Source organism: Neolamprologus brichardi, chromosome 2, assembly GCF_056152115.1.
Source record: "Neolamprologus brichardi isolate AB-2024 chromosome 2, ASM5615211v1, whole genome shotgun sequence".
Classification (NCBI taxonomy): domain Eukaryota; kingdom Metazoa; phylum Chordata; class Actinopteri; order Cichliformes; family Cichlidae; genus Neolamprologus; species Neolamprologus brichardi.
Genome location: NC_142105.1, coordinates 32,316,221 through 32,329,006, shown reverse-complemented (window position 1 = coordinate 32,329,006; position 12,786 = coordinate 32,316,221). Strand labels below are relative to the sequence as shown.

Sequence of the window (12,786 nt, the reverse complement as noted above, 5' to 3'; positions counted from 1 at the left end):
ATGCCTTGTTGACATCAGAGATCTGAAGGGACTGGCCTAGATGCTTTGGGGTAGCAGGAATAGCCACTGGTTAAAAGCAAGGTATACAGAAAAGCATCTCTGAAGGCACAACACATCAAATCGTGAAGCAGATGGGCAACAGCAGAAGAAAAGCACACTGGGTATCACTCCTGTCAGCTAAAGCAGGATATGGAGGCTACAATTCACACAGGCTCACCAGAATTGGGCTATTTAAGGTTGGAAAACTTTCCCTGGTCCGATGAGTCTCAAGTTCTGCTCCAACTTTTGGATCGTAGGGTCTGATTTGTTGTGGTGATGGTGTAGGGAATATTTTAACGTGAGCATCTTTGAAATGCTACATGAGTTTTGTATTTGATAACAAACCATGTCACAAAGCTCAACCCATCAATAACTGGCTTCTTAAACATGTTAATGAATCCATTGTACTTAAATGGTCCGAGATCTCAATCCAATCCAGTAAAGCTGACAAATATGCAACAACTGTGTGACGCTATCATGTCAACAAACATGTGTAAGACACTTAAATTTGACCCAACATGCTTTTCCTTATTGTCTGTTATACAGTATGTTCAGTTTGAGAAAGTCAGTTGGAGCTAAAACTGCTACATAAACAGAAACGGCTTATTTTGAACAGTGAATCATGCAAAGCTACCCTGGTAGAATCCAAGAATTAAAGTATGGAGCTGGAAATGGCAACTTGAGTAAAAGAAATCTGTGACTGTGTGTGAACATTATGGAGCAACTACACAAACTACAACAGGTTTTTTCTCCAGCTCAAAGAGTTCAGCAGCAGCAGCAGCCGGTCTGTTTAATCTGCTGCAGTACATCACCGACCCTGCCACCCTCACAGCAGGAATCCACAACTTTACCACCAAACTCTTTCTTCCTGTACCTAAATGTAAAAGCAGGCACAAACAGTAATTGCATTCAACACCAATTAATCCAGTTCTTTAAAAAGAGTAGACGAATTCAGAACCCCTGCCGGCAAATAGATTGGGTGACAAGGCTTTTGTGTCTAGTTAGCCTCCTTCTCTTCTTCCTCCTCCTCCTCCCTTTTCCTCTGCATTGCGGCGTGTAGTTGCTGTTCAGTGACAGAGTGGCTGGTGCTGATGGTTCTCAAAATTGGTCTTCGGGGTGGAAACGACTTTGTTTTTTCCACCTGTGGTTTGATTTAGTTTGCAAACTGCAGAGCACTCCTCAGACACTTCCAGAAATTAAGTTCAACTTCTCTGTTAACTTTACTTTCTTTTAACAGGAAGTGGATGCTGTGACAGCAGAGTGTTTGGCTCTGAGGGAGCAAGTGACTATCTACGAGGAGCAGCTGGCCGGCATGGAGGCCCTGCACAGGACGGTGAGAGAAAGGGAGTTTGTAGCTGCAGGCTGATGAAACGGGAACAGTTTATAGTCGCAGAAATGGCTCAAAATGTAGCACTCAGGTCAGACAGGAGTGTTGGAGGAATGCCCAGATCTGTGTTGACAAACGCAGCTCTCGCGACCTTGGTCACCTTGCTGAAGAGTTGTAACCAGAAACGGCCACAACAACAGAAAAATATGAGCAGAGCATTCAACTCTAGATTCATAAAATGACTTTTTTAAGGGCTTTGTACTAAATGCAGTCATTACTAGTCTTTTAATGGGAAGGAAGGTGTTTTTGGACTGTTAAAAATTTACCTCAGGGGTTAAAGTGGGATTTGTTTAAGTGGTGGTGGAACTTAAAGATGGGCTGTTGAAAACAATTACTTAGAAATAAGTCATCAAGTGATCAGCTGCTACTCTGGTACTCGCTGTTCTTTGTGGATTTACCCATCTGAATTCAACAAGATATAAGCAGTTATTTCATGAACTATATTCCTCATTTTCCAACACTTAGACATTATAAACCTAGTATATGTCTGTGAAGGTTCTCAGTCATCCAGGTCATCGTAGTCAAAGGTGCTTGCAAAGAAAAGCGTCTGGACTTCTTTAAGTTACTTGAAGACGTTTCACCTTCATCCGAGAAGCTTCTTCAGTTCTAAGGTCAAATGGTGGAGAGTCCCCGATTTAAACCTAGTGGGAGTTTCCCCCCACAGAGGGACAAAAGGACCCCTGATGATCCTCTAATCGCCTGAGCCAAGGTGTGAAACTGGGTGTGGGTCCCAATCAGCCAGAGTTTCGGGTGAGCTCTTTGTGAAACCTGGCCCCACCTTATCATACGAATTCCTGAGGTCAGATGTCCCAGGATGTGAGTGGGCGTTAAGGCGTCTGGAGAGGGAACTCAAAACTGGATTATAGATGGCAGACAGTTGGTGTCGTAAACCACCGCCTCTGTTCAAAGATGGTCACTCACAGTGGACATAGATGCTTCTTTCACTCCTCTTTCAAACCATCTGTCCTCTCTGTCCAAAATGTGAACATTGGCATCCTCAAGAGTGTCCTTTATCCTTAAGATGCAGATGGACAGCTGAGTCTTGTCCTGTGGAGGTGGCTCTTCTATGTTCTATGTTATGTTTAAACCTAGTATAAAAGTTATAATTCAGTGACTGAATCCAATCAGCCTTTAAATATAACTTGATGTTTGCTGTCTTTGATGTAACTTCACATTGTCCATGAACACCACAGCCTGCTCTGTATGACTCCAACATGGCATCAGTTACTGTAAACTTCACCACAATACTGCAAACGAATCGGTATAGCATGCACTAAACTGTTAGTAGATCCACAGTATCCTCATGCAAAGTTTGAACAGCATAAATTGAGTGTTTTGCAAAAATATTTTCCAAAAACATAATGCAAGAACACATAGATCAAATACCCGATTTAAAAACTTTAAAATGAGTCACATGTAAGATTTAAATTTTCCGTAGAGCACCGACTGCCACTTTGCATCTGCACCATGAACAGATCACAGGGATGAGAATAAAACAGGGATGTGTTGATTGATATGTGAATTTAAGCTGTTTACTTCTTGACCTATAATGTATCAAAAACCTCCCTCTCCTGAATGGTATAAATTCATTTTTGAGGCAGATTGAACATTTCTGTCTCAAGGTAAAAGCTGCAGTCAGTGTTTGGCAGAGTAACTTTTATATTTAGTTTATTTATCGAGGTAAAAAGTCTCAGTGAGATAAAAACAGTAATAGGCACCAACCTGCAGATTTAATTCCTCATTGATCGAAGATGCAGGAAAACCTTCCCACTGTTCTGGGCATTTTAAAGCAAACAAACAGGATGTCATTGAATTGCAGACTTTCAATTAAAACCAAAATATTGCAAAAACTTTTGACGAATTACAACCAATTTAATACACAAATATAAAATCACAAAAAAGAATGTTATTGTCCAAAACTTAGTCATGTGAAAAAGAGAGTTTTTTCACAAGAGAGTTTTCTGTGTGATTTTATCAGTCTCTCACATCGTTGTGGAGGAATTTTGGCCCACTCTTCTTTATAAAACTGCTAAGGTTTCACCATAGTGTTTCAATCAGGTCGAGGTCAGATCTGAGAATAATAAAAAAATATGCCTATATTTTCATATCTGCATGGTAAATATGAAAGAACAACCAACTCTGGGTTTGTTAAGCATAACAAGTGGAAACAGGAGATTGAAGCTGACAAAATCTGCTTTCTGCCGAAGCTCACTTGCTGAAACATCAGTGTAAGAATTCACTGGTTTATAAAGGATTTTGTGCTAGTATCAGATTGTCATTTTATCTTCTAACTCTTGAACAAGCCCCACAAAATAAAATGTATTAAGTAGCTTCTCTGCACTCAAACAAATTTTTCAACTACTCCTTTTAAAAAAAAGCACATGCTTGCAGCCATATTCTGTACATATCAACACACCCCCAGCCCTCTGCACCTTCTACAATTTTCTCCACCTCACCAGGAGATGACAGACGCACCCCGGTATCAGATCTAGAGGCTGCAGGCAGAGAGAGGGAGGCAGCTGAAGCAGGAGCAGCTCCATCACTCAGTGTTTTTCCTCTGCAAAGCCGGGCCGAGCGGCATTTAACACACTCCCTCTGGGACACGCTCGATAACTCCCCGTCCGGGAAATGCGGCTGAATACCAAATGAAAACAGAAGTTCCCTTTGTTTTATTAACTGTTGTTATTATCGGCACTTCCAGATACCCCATATTCCCCTGACAAATCGGCAGCCATGTCGTTATGTAGGTGCAGGGATGAGGAGAAAAATGTTAGTCTGTCACTGCAGCTCTGTAGCAGTTCATTTTCTTTGTAACTGATGTGAGGCTGCAGACATGCATGTTGAGGCCTTTGGTCTCTGTGTGTTTGTAGCAGCATTTAAGACAGAAAATTTACCTGAGTATACTTTTACTGCACAACACACTTGTTCCTCAGTTTTTTTTGTTTTTTTTTTTACTGTTGTAGGGGTGAGCTATATCTGAAATACACTAGGCATCTATGGATATAATAAACATACATATGTGTACTAATTAATAATGCAGCTGACACATTTTCATCAATAAAGACAAGTATGGGCAGAAATCTGTGCCATCAGAAACTGAATTTGAATAAGTTAAATTTGAATTTGAATTGCTCAGATTGAATCAGAATTGAAACTTGAATAAATGCTTTTGAAAACTGAATTTGAATTAGTCTAATTTGAAATTAGTTTTGAAATTTATGGTTTGAAAATGATCATCACTAAATTGAAATTGAATTTTATATTTTGAAAATGAATTCATTTGCTTTGAAACTGCATTTTATCCTTTAAAAAGTCAGCTCTCGAATAATTTCAGTTTCACTTCTCACCATTCAGTTTCAGTTCTACAATTCAGTTTTTTGGGACTTACATCCGGTTCCGGTTCAAGCGCAGATTAATAGAACTACGTTATACTAGCGGACCGGAAGTGTTACTGACGGAACTCTACAGCATCTTGAGCTGAATTAAGACTTCAGAAGTCATTCGTCATGTCGAATGACCAGTGGATAAACTCTCAGGTTGGTAATAAATGTATTATATGTATAAGAACAAGCGTCATGTTAACAAATGATAGCCGTACAGTAACTTTTATGCTTATTGTAGCTGCTAGCTAAAAATGCTAATTTAGCATAGTTTGCCCTGAATTCAGCTTTGACAAACAAATATGATCAAAGTTGTCATCTTGTCCCTCTAAATTCAATTTCAAATTAGACAATTTTCAAATTCAGTTTTCAAAAGCATTTATTCAAGTTACAATTCAGATTCAATCTGAGCAATTCAAATTCAAATTTAACTTATTCAAATTCAGTTTCTGATGGCACAGATTTCTGCCCATAGACAAGGCTCAATTTTAAAATGTAATGCAAGAAGTCAGAGCATTGGTGGTTAGGTGTAATTGTAGCAAACATAAGGTCATATTGACCATCTATCTCAAAAGCACATACAAGTAATCACATTACTCCTGTATTTCTAATCATTTTAGACTTTTAACATGTTTCTATATAAAATTAGATGTCTGACCTAGTGTGCACTTCTTGCAAGAACACTTTGGTTTTGCAGGGTCTTATAGAATCAAACCACATTAAATCAGTCATACAGGTAAATGGACAATGACAGGGACTTACTTTTAGACAGAGATAGTAGCTCTCTACAGCTGGGGCTGTTGAGAAGAGCGCCATCAATAAGCTTATAGAGAGATGAAACTGATATAAGTTCAGCTTATTTGCGTGCACTTCCATAATAATCCTACTTTCTCACGTGGCTCCGTTGGGAAAAATAATTGCATGCACACCCCTGGTTTAAACACATAAAATATGTAAACTGATGACCTGCAAAATTATAACAAACACATTTATAGCAGCACGCCTGTTTTAAAACAGGATTTAGTGAAAAATGTTTATTTTCTAGCAGAAAAATACACTGCAGTACATTGTGCTGTGACTATGTGATCTTACAGCTGGGATAAAATATTACACTTGGGTTCAAACCCAGGACTCCTCCAGAATTTTTCCATGTTGGTGGTCATATGGGGGTCACTGAAAACACTGGGGCGGCACAGCAAAACCAGAATTTCCAGTTTTATTATGCTGTTTTCAAACAGGTTACTTGAAAAATATGGCAAAGAAGAGAGAAAGAAAAGAATTACATGTCTAGTTGATTTCCTGTTATTAAAGTTGATGTCACTGAAAGTACATATGAGGCACCAAGTAAGAGTTTGAAATCCATGATCATCTTTTTTAACTTGACTTTTAACTGCTTGACTTTAAGTCCCAACCATACTTTAATGATTCGTCCTCTCTCGTGTTCACATTTATTAAAATTATTACCAACATAGGACGGTCTTGCCAGGTGGGGTCAGCAAATTTTGGGGGGTGGCCAGTGCCCCCTCTGGCCCCCTCTTTGTAGCGCCCCTGTTCAAACCTCGGGAAGCTTCAGTTCACATGTTCTCCTCACCCTTGTGTGGATTTTCTTTGAGATCTGATTTCTCCTGCCACTGGAACAACATGTTAAGTTATTACTTATTACCAGGGCACTCCTGCAAATAAGATTCTTAATATCAAAGGGTTTATGGAAGCTTGTTGCCACCACTGTTGTTTTGGTTCGTTTTTTCCAGAAGTTTGAATTAGTTGAAATTTTCTTTGATTAAAAAATGTTTTAGAAAATATGTATTTGTACACAATGTTCATTAATATTGCGTTCACTAAGAACAAATAGATCTAAGTGTAATGTTGCAGTAGTCTAAATTTCATACAACTGTACCTCCCAAAATGACCTGTCATACCTCAAAATCATTGTGAAGTTAGATGAGGCTGCTTCTTTGTCCTTTGCATGATCAATATAAAACCTGTGCTTGTTCATGTTTCATCTTAGATATCCTAAAAGCTCAGACCACCTCTCAGTCAAAGGACAAAAGTTGAGACAGAGTTGATTTGGACACGTATGAAGAAGAGATACTGGGTATGCTGGGAGAAGGATGTGGGAGTCATAGATGATGATTGTGGATGTATTAGGAAATATTAGGAGCTGCATTATAAAGAAGTAAAGTAAAGTGCAAGTCTATTAAAACTGACATTAAGAACAGTGTAATAAATAAATGTGTTGTTACATCTCATTCTTGTGTATTTCTATGTGTTTCGTGTATGAGCAGACAGTGGAGGATATGCTGGAGCCCAACGAATCACGAGAAGGGATCACCCGGGCAGCAGTGATTAAATTTGGCAGCCCTGACATTGCTCTGGCTTTGGATGTAAAAAAGTACTACTGCCAACTGGCTGAGACACTCCAGGTACAACACAGAGTACATAACACACAAAACCCACAGAGAACCACACCAATACCATACACCGGACGATCCGAGAGCCTGCGCTAAGGCCCAGTTATTAACCGTGAATCATGTGTAGAGCCCCAAAATGAAAACATGGAGTCAGAAATGAACATAATGGTGGTTTACAGGGAAAAACATGTATTCAATACATTACTGAGGCATATAATAATAAACAAATAAGAAAATAACGTATGTACACCACTGTTAACAGCTGCTAATTCTCCAGCTGTTAAAAAATCCTTGTGAGAAATATAACAAAGTGGGTCTCATTAGATGGGGAAAAAAAGCATGTGAAAATATGATAAATAAGCATTCGTGGCTTCACAGGCTGGGTTAGTGACAGACAGCGGTTGCGATCTTTCAGGGCTCTCATGCAGTCACTACATTTTGAGGCTGTACTACAAAAGGAAGTTTTGTTGAATGAACTAAAAACATAATAAATGAGTTTGTTAATGCTATCGTGTTGATTCACAAAAGTTAAACCTTGTTCCTTTAAAACTTGTCGGGTGAATGGGAACACGCCCTTTTTTTTTCTTCATATCTGGGATATGCCACAAAAGGTTTGCAGAGCCACCGGTGAACACACATGGAAACACGTCACAGCTGCTTGAGCGTTTTATGATCTCATGATCTCAGAAAACTAAACAGTTGTCATTATTTTTTAATTTTTTAATTTTTTGGCCATGCATCCTAAACAGGGCACAAACGCTTCCAACAGAAATCGATCTTGTGTGGTTTTAATTTCACTTGATGATATGCTCTCCAGCTCGCCAGCCAACCTGTGCTGAGTGATTTCGTGACAGGATAAAGTAATGTGTTACAATCTCACTGTGTGTATTGGCCGGACGATGCCATGGAACGGAGTAATGTGAACAGTAAGGTTGTGTTACTGGGTTGTTTTTTAATACTTCTAAGTACCTTCTGCGGTTCATATATTGGTGCAGGTCGTTCACTTCCTGTGGATTATTTTATTATTCTTGAGCTGCTTCTATTTAAATAAGAGATCTGAGTACTTTCACTTCTGACACTCTCTCCAGTGACCAGTTCCTCATCCTCTTTACGATTAACTCCAATATTCTCACCGCACCACCCTCCCTCTGTCCCTCTCAGCTTTCACAAATCACACAACGAGGCTCCCACTTGTTTTCTTTACCTCTTAACACAACATTGGGGAAGAACTTGGAAATCAGAGGTGCTGTTCTGGACCCGAACAGAATGTCTTTGTCCACCTGTGTGTGTGTGTGTGTGTGTGTGTGTGTGTGTGTGTGTGTGAGTGTGTGTGTGTGTGTGTGTGTGTGTGTGTGTGTGTGTGTGTGTGTGTGTGTGTCTTGCAGCACTGAGGTCCTGCACTGGGGTCAGACTGTAGCTCCGGTGGGTCTGACCCTCTCTGAGGTGAGGATGTCTGCCTGGTTCAGAGGTCAGGGCTGCAATCAGACTGCAGGCCGCCTTCCCAGGCTCCTTAGCTGCACTGAAGTGGACACTGGTGTGTGTGTGTGCATTTAATTTTGAGACATGACTAAGGGATATCTGCCCGTCTACGTGTGTTTCTTGTTCTTTAAAACGCCATCTATTTACTCTCTCCCTCCCACTCAGGCTCTTGCCTCGCCAGCTGGACACCGTCCTGTCTGTGCCTGGCCTCGATTACGAGACGCAATTGTCTCGATGCTAAAATGATTGCTATTGGTCGTGAGCAGTAATGGTGATTGCTGGCGGACTCCTACACACCTGTGCGCCCTCATGATTTGGCTAATCATGAAACTGGTGTACGCAAGGAGAGCTAGAATGAGAGACTGTGATTGCTCGCCCTGCCAAAGTGCACTTAATTACTCAAAAGAGAGCAAAGATCCCAGCAGCACTGACTTCTCATCTTGTGTCTCTTCAGTATGAGTGCGGTGCAGCCTCCTCTGCTGTGGTCCACAGTGGTGACGGAAAGGAAGTGGAAGTGGGAGGAACTGGAGGGTCAACGGTCAAAGACTTGACAAAGATAAAGGACGTCGGTGAGATAAAGATGCTGGTGAGTGTTCTCCCCTCTCTTTAAAGAGTTAGTTGAGGCAAATTACACAAAGCACAAACGCTTAGCACAGTTTGTTTGGAGTAAACTTGAGCTTTACATCAGGACAGGGCGTTTTGGTTGCATTTGCCAAGCTTTTAAGTTCTTCCGAACTTCTTGCACGAAAAGGAAGCTAGTTGATCCAAAAAAGGAAAAAAAAGATTTACCCATTTGATGTCTACAGCAACTTATATCTGGAACAAACAGTCACAATTAAAGCCAAAAGATCATTTGCAGTTTATAGTGTAATAGAGCATAACATTATGTGATTGTTATGTTTCATATCTTTGTTTTGGCCACATATATTTGGAAACCAGACTACGATTAACATTCTTTATGAATGAGTTATATATTAAATAACGCAGTGAATTGTTCTTCAACATATGCTTTTGTTTGGCCTGAAACAACTCATGTTAGGGAAACCATCCAGCATCATACAGTAAGTAAGTGTAACAAGAATCATCCGCCTGCTTCTTTTCATAAGTAAACAAGTGTGAGGAGAGCAGATATGACATGTTTAATATTTTCCCGGCTGAAATCATACCAGACACAACCAGGGTTTTAATAGTTTTGCAATTTTCATTAGTTTTTATTTTTATTTAGTTTTGACTTCAGATTTTCAATTTTTTATCAGTTTTAATTAGTTTTTACCAATTGTTTGCTAGTTTAGTTTAGTTTTTATTTTTTTGAAAATCCTTAGTTTCAGTTTAGTTTTGATTAGTTTCAGTTATAGTTTTAGTCGTGTTTGCAATAATTAAGTGTAACAAAATCCCAGTTTCATCATATCAGTCATTCTGCTCATCCTTGGGTATGTTGCTATTCCAGCTACCATACTGCACCCTGGACAGGTCGCCTGTCTGTCGCAGGGCTAACACGCAGAGACAGACAACTCACATTCCCACCTATGGGTTCTTTAAATAAATAAAGGCAGATGAACAACCATTGATACCAGGCAACTATAAAATTTATATCTGGCCCCAATGAGACTATTAACTCTTGCAGCACCGGGTGTTCGTAATTTTGGTTCAAGTGAATTGATAAACTTTTTGAAGGTAATTGACTCACACAGTTGTGTAGATATCCCCGTCCTGTTGTCTCGGGATGCATCACGCTGCCTTGCCTGGGGTTAGCTTCTGTTTTCTGGGGATGAGGGTTGAGTGTGCTCCCTTACCTTCTCAAGCTAAGCTAGGTTAGCCTTCTTGTGTGAGCTTTTCAAGTGCACTTTAAGGTTTGTGGGATTTTTTCCCTTTAGAAATGTCCCTCATAATTTGTCTCTTTCCACTACAAGACACTTGCTTTATCCAAAACACAGTCATATTCAAAGTAATCCCAAATTGGACTCTGGCGCTTTCTTCCGACTTTTCCTGACATGATTCTGCGCGTGGACGGAGCAGCGACACAGACGACTCGACTAACGTGCTGCCACCTGCTGGCATAATGAGACACAGCAAGAAAAAGATCTGTAAACTAAACTTCATTTTCACCCTTGACTCTTGTATGACACGCACACATCAATGAAAACTAAACACATTTTTGCTATAAATTCAGTTAATTTTAGTTCGTCTTGTGAACACTCATTCCAGTTTTAGTTAGTTTTCCTTTTTTTTAATTTCCGTTAACGAAAATGTTTTTTCACTTCTAGTTTTCGTTATTTCGTTAGTTTTCGTTAACGATAATAACCTTGGACACAACACACGCCAATTTTATTCTTTTTATACATATACCTCTGATCTGCTTTCATATCAAAAACATGTGAAACAGGAAGTACCAAGTTCAACATTTGCAAACCACCTTTAGCAACGTGGACTAAAAGTAACTGTTTTTTAAGTGACTATATCAGTGTCATCGTCATTGCTGTGCAGGAACTCCTCAGTGCTGCTTTGGTTTATTGAGATGTGCATGAATTAGTTTATGTACAGCTGTTTTCAGGTCCCACCACAGCATTTTAATTGGGTTGAAGTTTAACTGTGTAGCTCTGTTGTAGATTTGCTGGTGTGATTGGGATCATTGTCCTGTTGCGTGACCTGGTTTTAGCCAAGCTTGAGCTGTAGGAACGTTGTCCTCACAACGTGGATGAAGAACAAACCCCAACGATCACCTCTCAGAGTGACATCTGATAGGCCATGTTTTTTTTATTTGAAATATGGAACTGTGGGTTATCCTCAGAGATTTCCACTTTGGTTTTGTCTGTCCATGTTTTCAGTAGATCTGTGGTTTGCTTAGACGGATCTTTGCAAATCTAAACTGTGCTGCCATGTTGTTCTTTTTGAAGTTTCTTTGAGCATTTCACAGTCTGACTTTGAGGTGAATTTGCTGGGAACATTCCAGGATTGTGTTAACACAACGTTTGTCTCCAGACCAGGAAACTGCACAAACTTTTGCTTTATAGAGGTGACGATCAGTAAATTAAATAATATATGATTAGCCGCACCTGGCTACTACTTACTCTCTTGATATGGAAGCACTAAAGATGTACTGAACAGTACTGTGAAAGAGTCCTGTAATAACTTTTCTCTTTCTCTATGAGAGTGATAAAATCTTCTCATGTAACTCTTGACATGAAAATTATTATTTTTAATGCTTTGAGCTCCACAATCAACACTCCCTTGACTTCCGCCTCCACACCTGTGAGAAATATAAAATCAAAACGCTCTGCAGGGCTGCTGATTGCAACAGCCAAATGAGAGAATATTTTTTGAGGTGATCAGAGCTTTACACATCATTTAAGTCCTTTAGTTACTGCCTGCTGATAGTGATCTTCCCATAACACATTTTCAACCTCTTTACTGAAAAAGGAAAGGGTTTTAACATCTATCAGCTGGCTCTGTGTCGGTCGTCAGCTCCTAAATCAGATGTAATGGTGAAAATGAACGGTTTCCCACAGCAGGCAAAGGGAGTTGAGAGCGGCTGAGTGACAGCAGAGCAACAGTGTGGGAGATCCTGCTGACCAGAGTGTTTACTCTGCGGACATTTTCAGCAGGAGATGTGAAGAGCTCGACTGCAGCTCACACAGGATTTATTGCTCTCTCAGTTATATCAAGTACAGTCTTTCAGAGCGCCTGCAGTGTCATAGGCGTCTTTATACTTCTCACACACACACTGAGTAGAAAGGAAATGAACCTTAATTTGTCGTCCTGCTAGCAAAAAAAGAAAATTAAAAGGTGCCAAGGGAGCAAAGAGACTTTGAAGGAAACAAACAACAAAGTGAATGAAAAGACAAACCAGGAAATGGTGACTCGGGTAAAAACACCTCTTATAGTCCACCCTGGTCTTATTAGCATCCGTCAGTGGTCTGACCACAGCTGGCACCCAACCACATCTGTAGCAAACATGGTGGTTTGGTTCTCATTAGTGTGGCTCTACCTTTCAGCTCTTCAAATAAACATCAAGCCTCTGTAACCTCAGCACAAGTCTCCCAACATCATCTACTTTTCTTTAATATTCAGCCTCACTTTTGCTCTGTCCAGG

The 12,786-nt window shown here is 40.0% G+C and overlaps 1 protein-coding gene across 1 annotated transcript in view; it reads left to right on the top strand.

Annotated features, from left to right (window-relative positions):
• The window catches only part of vimr2 (vimentin-related 2), a 29,154-nt gene that overhangs the window by 6,917 nt on the left and 9,451 nt on the right, over positions 1–12,786 (top strand). Inside the window, exons 5-7 of the mRNA XM_006781207.3 lie at positions 1,277–1,372; positions 7,092–7,229; positions 9,151–9,282. Coding sequence (XP_006781270.2) covers positions 1,277–1,372; positions 7,092–7,229; positions 9,151–9,282 — 366 coding nt within the window. The remainder of the gene's footprint in view (positions 1–1,276; positions 1,373–7,091; positions 7,230–9,150; positions 9,283–12,786) is intronic.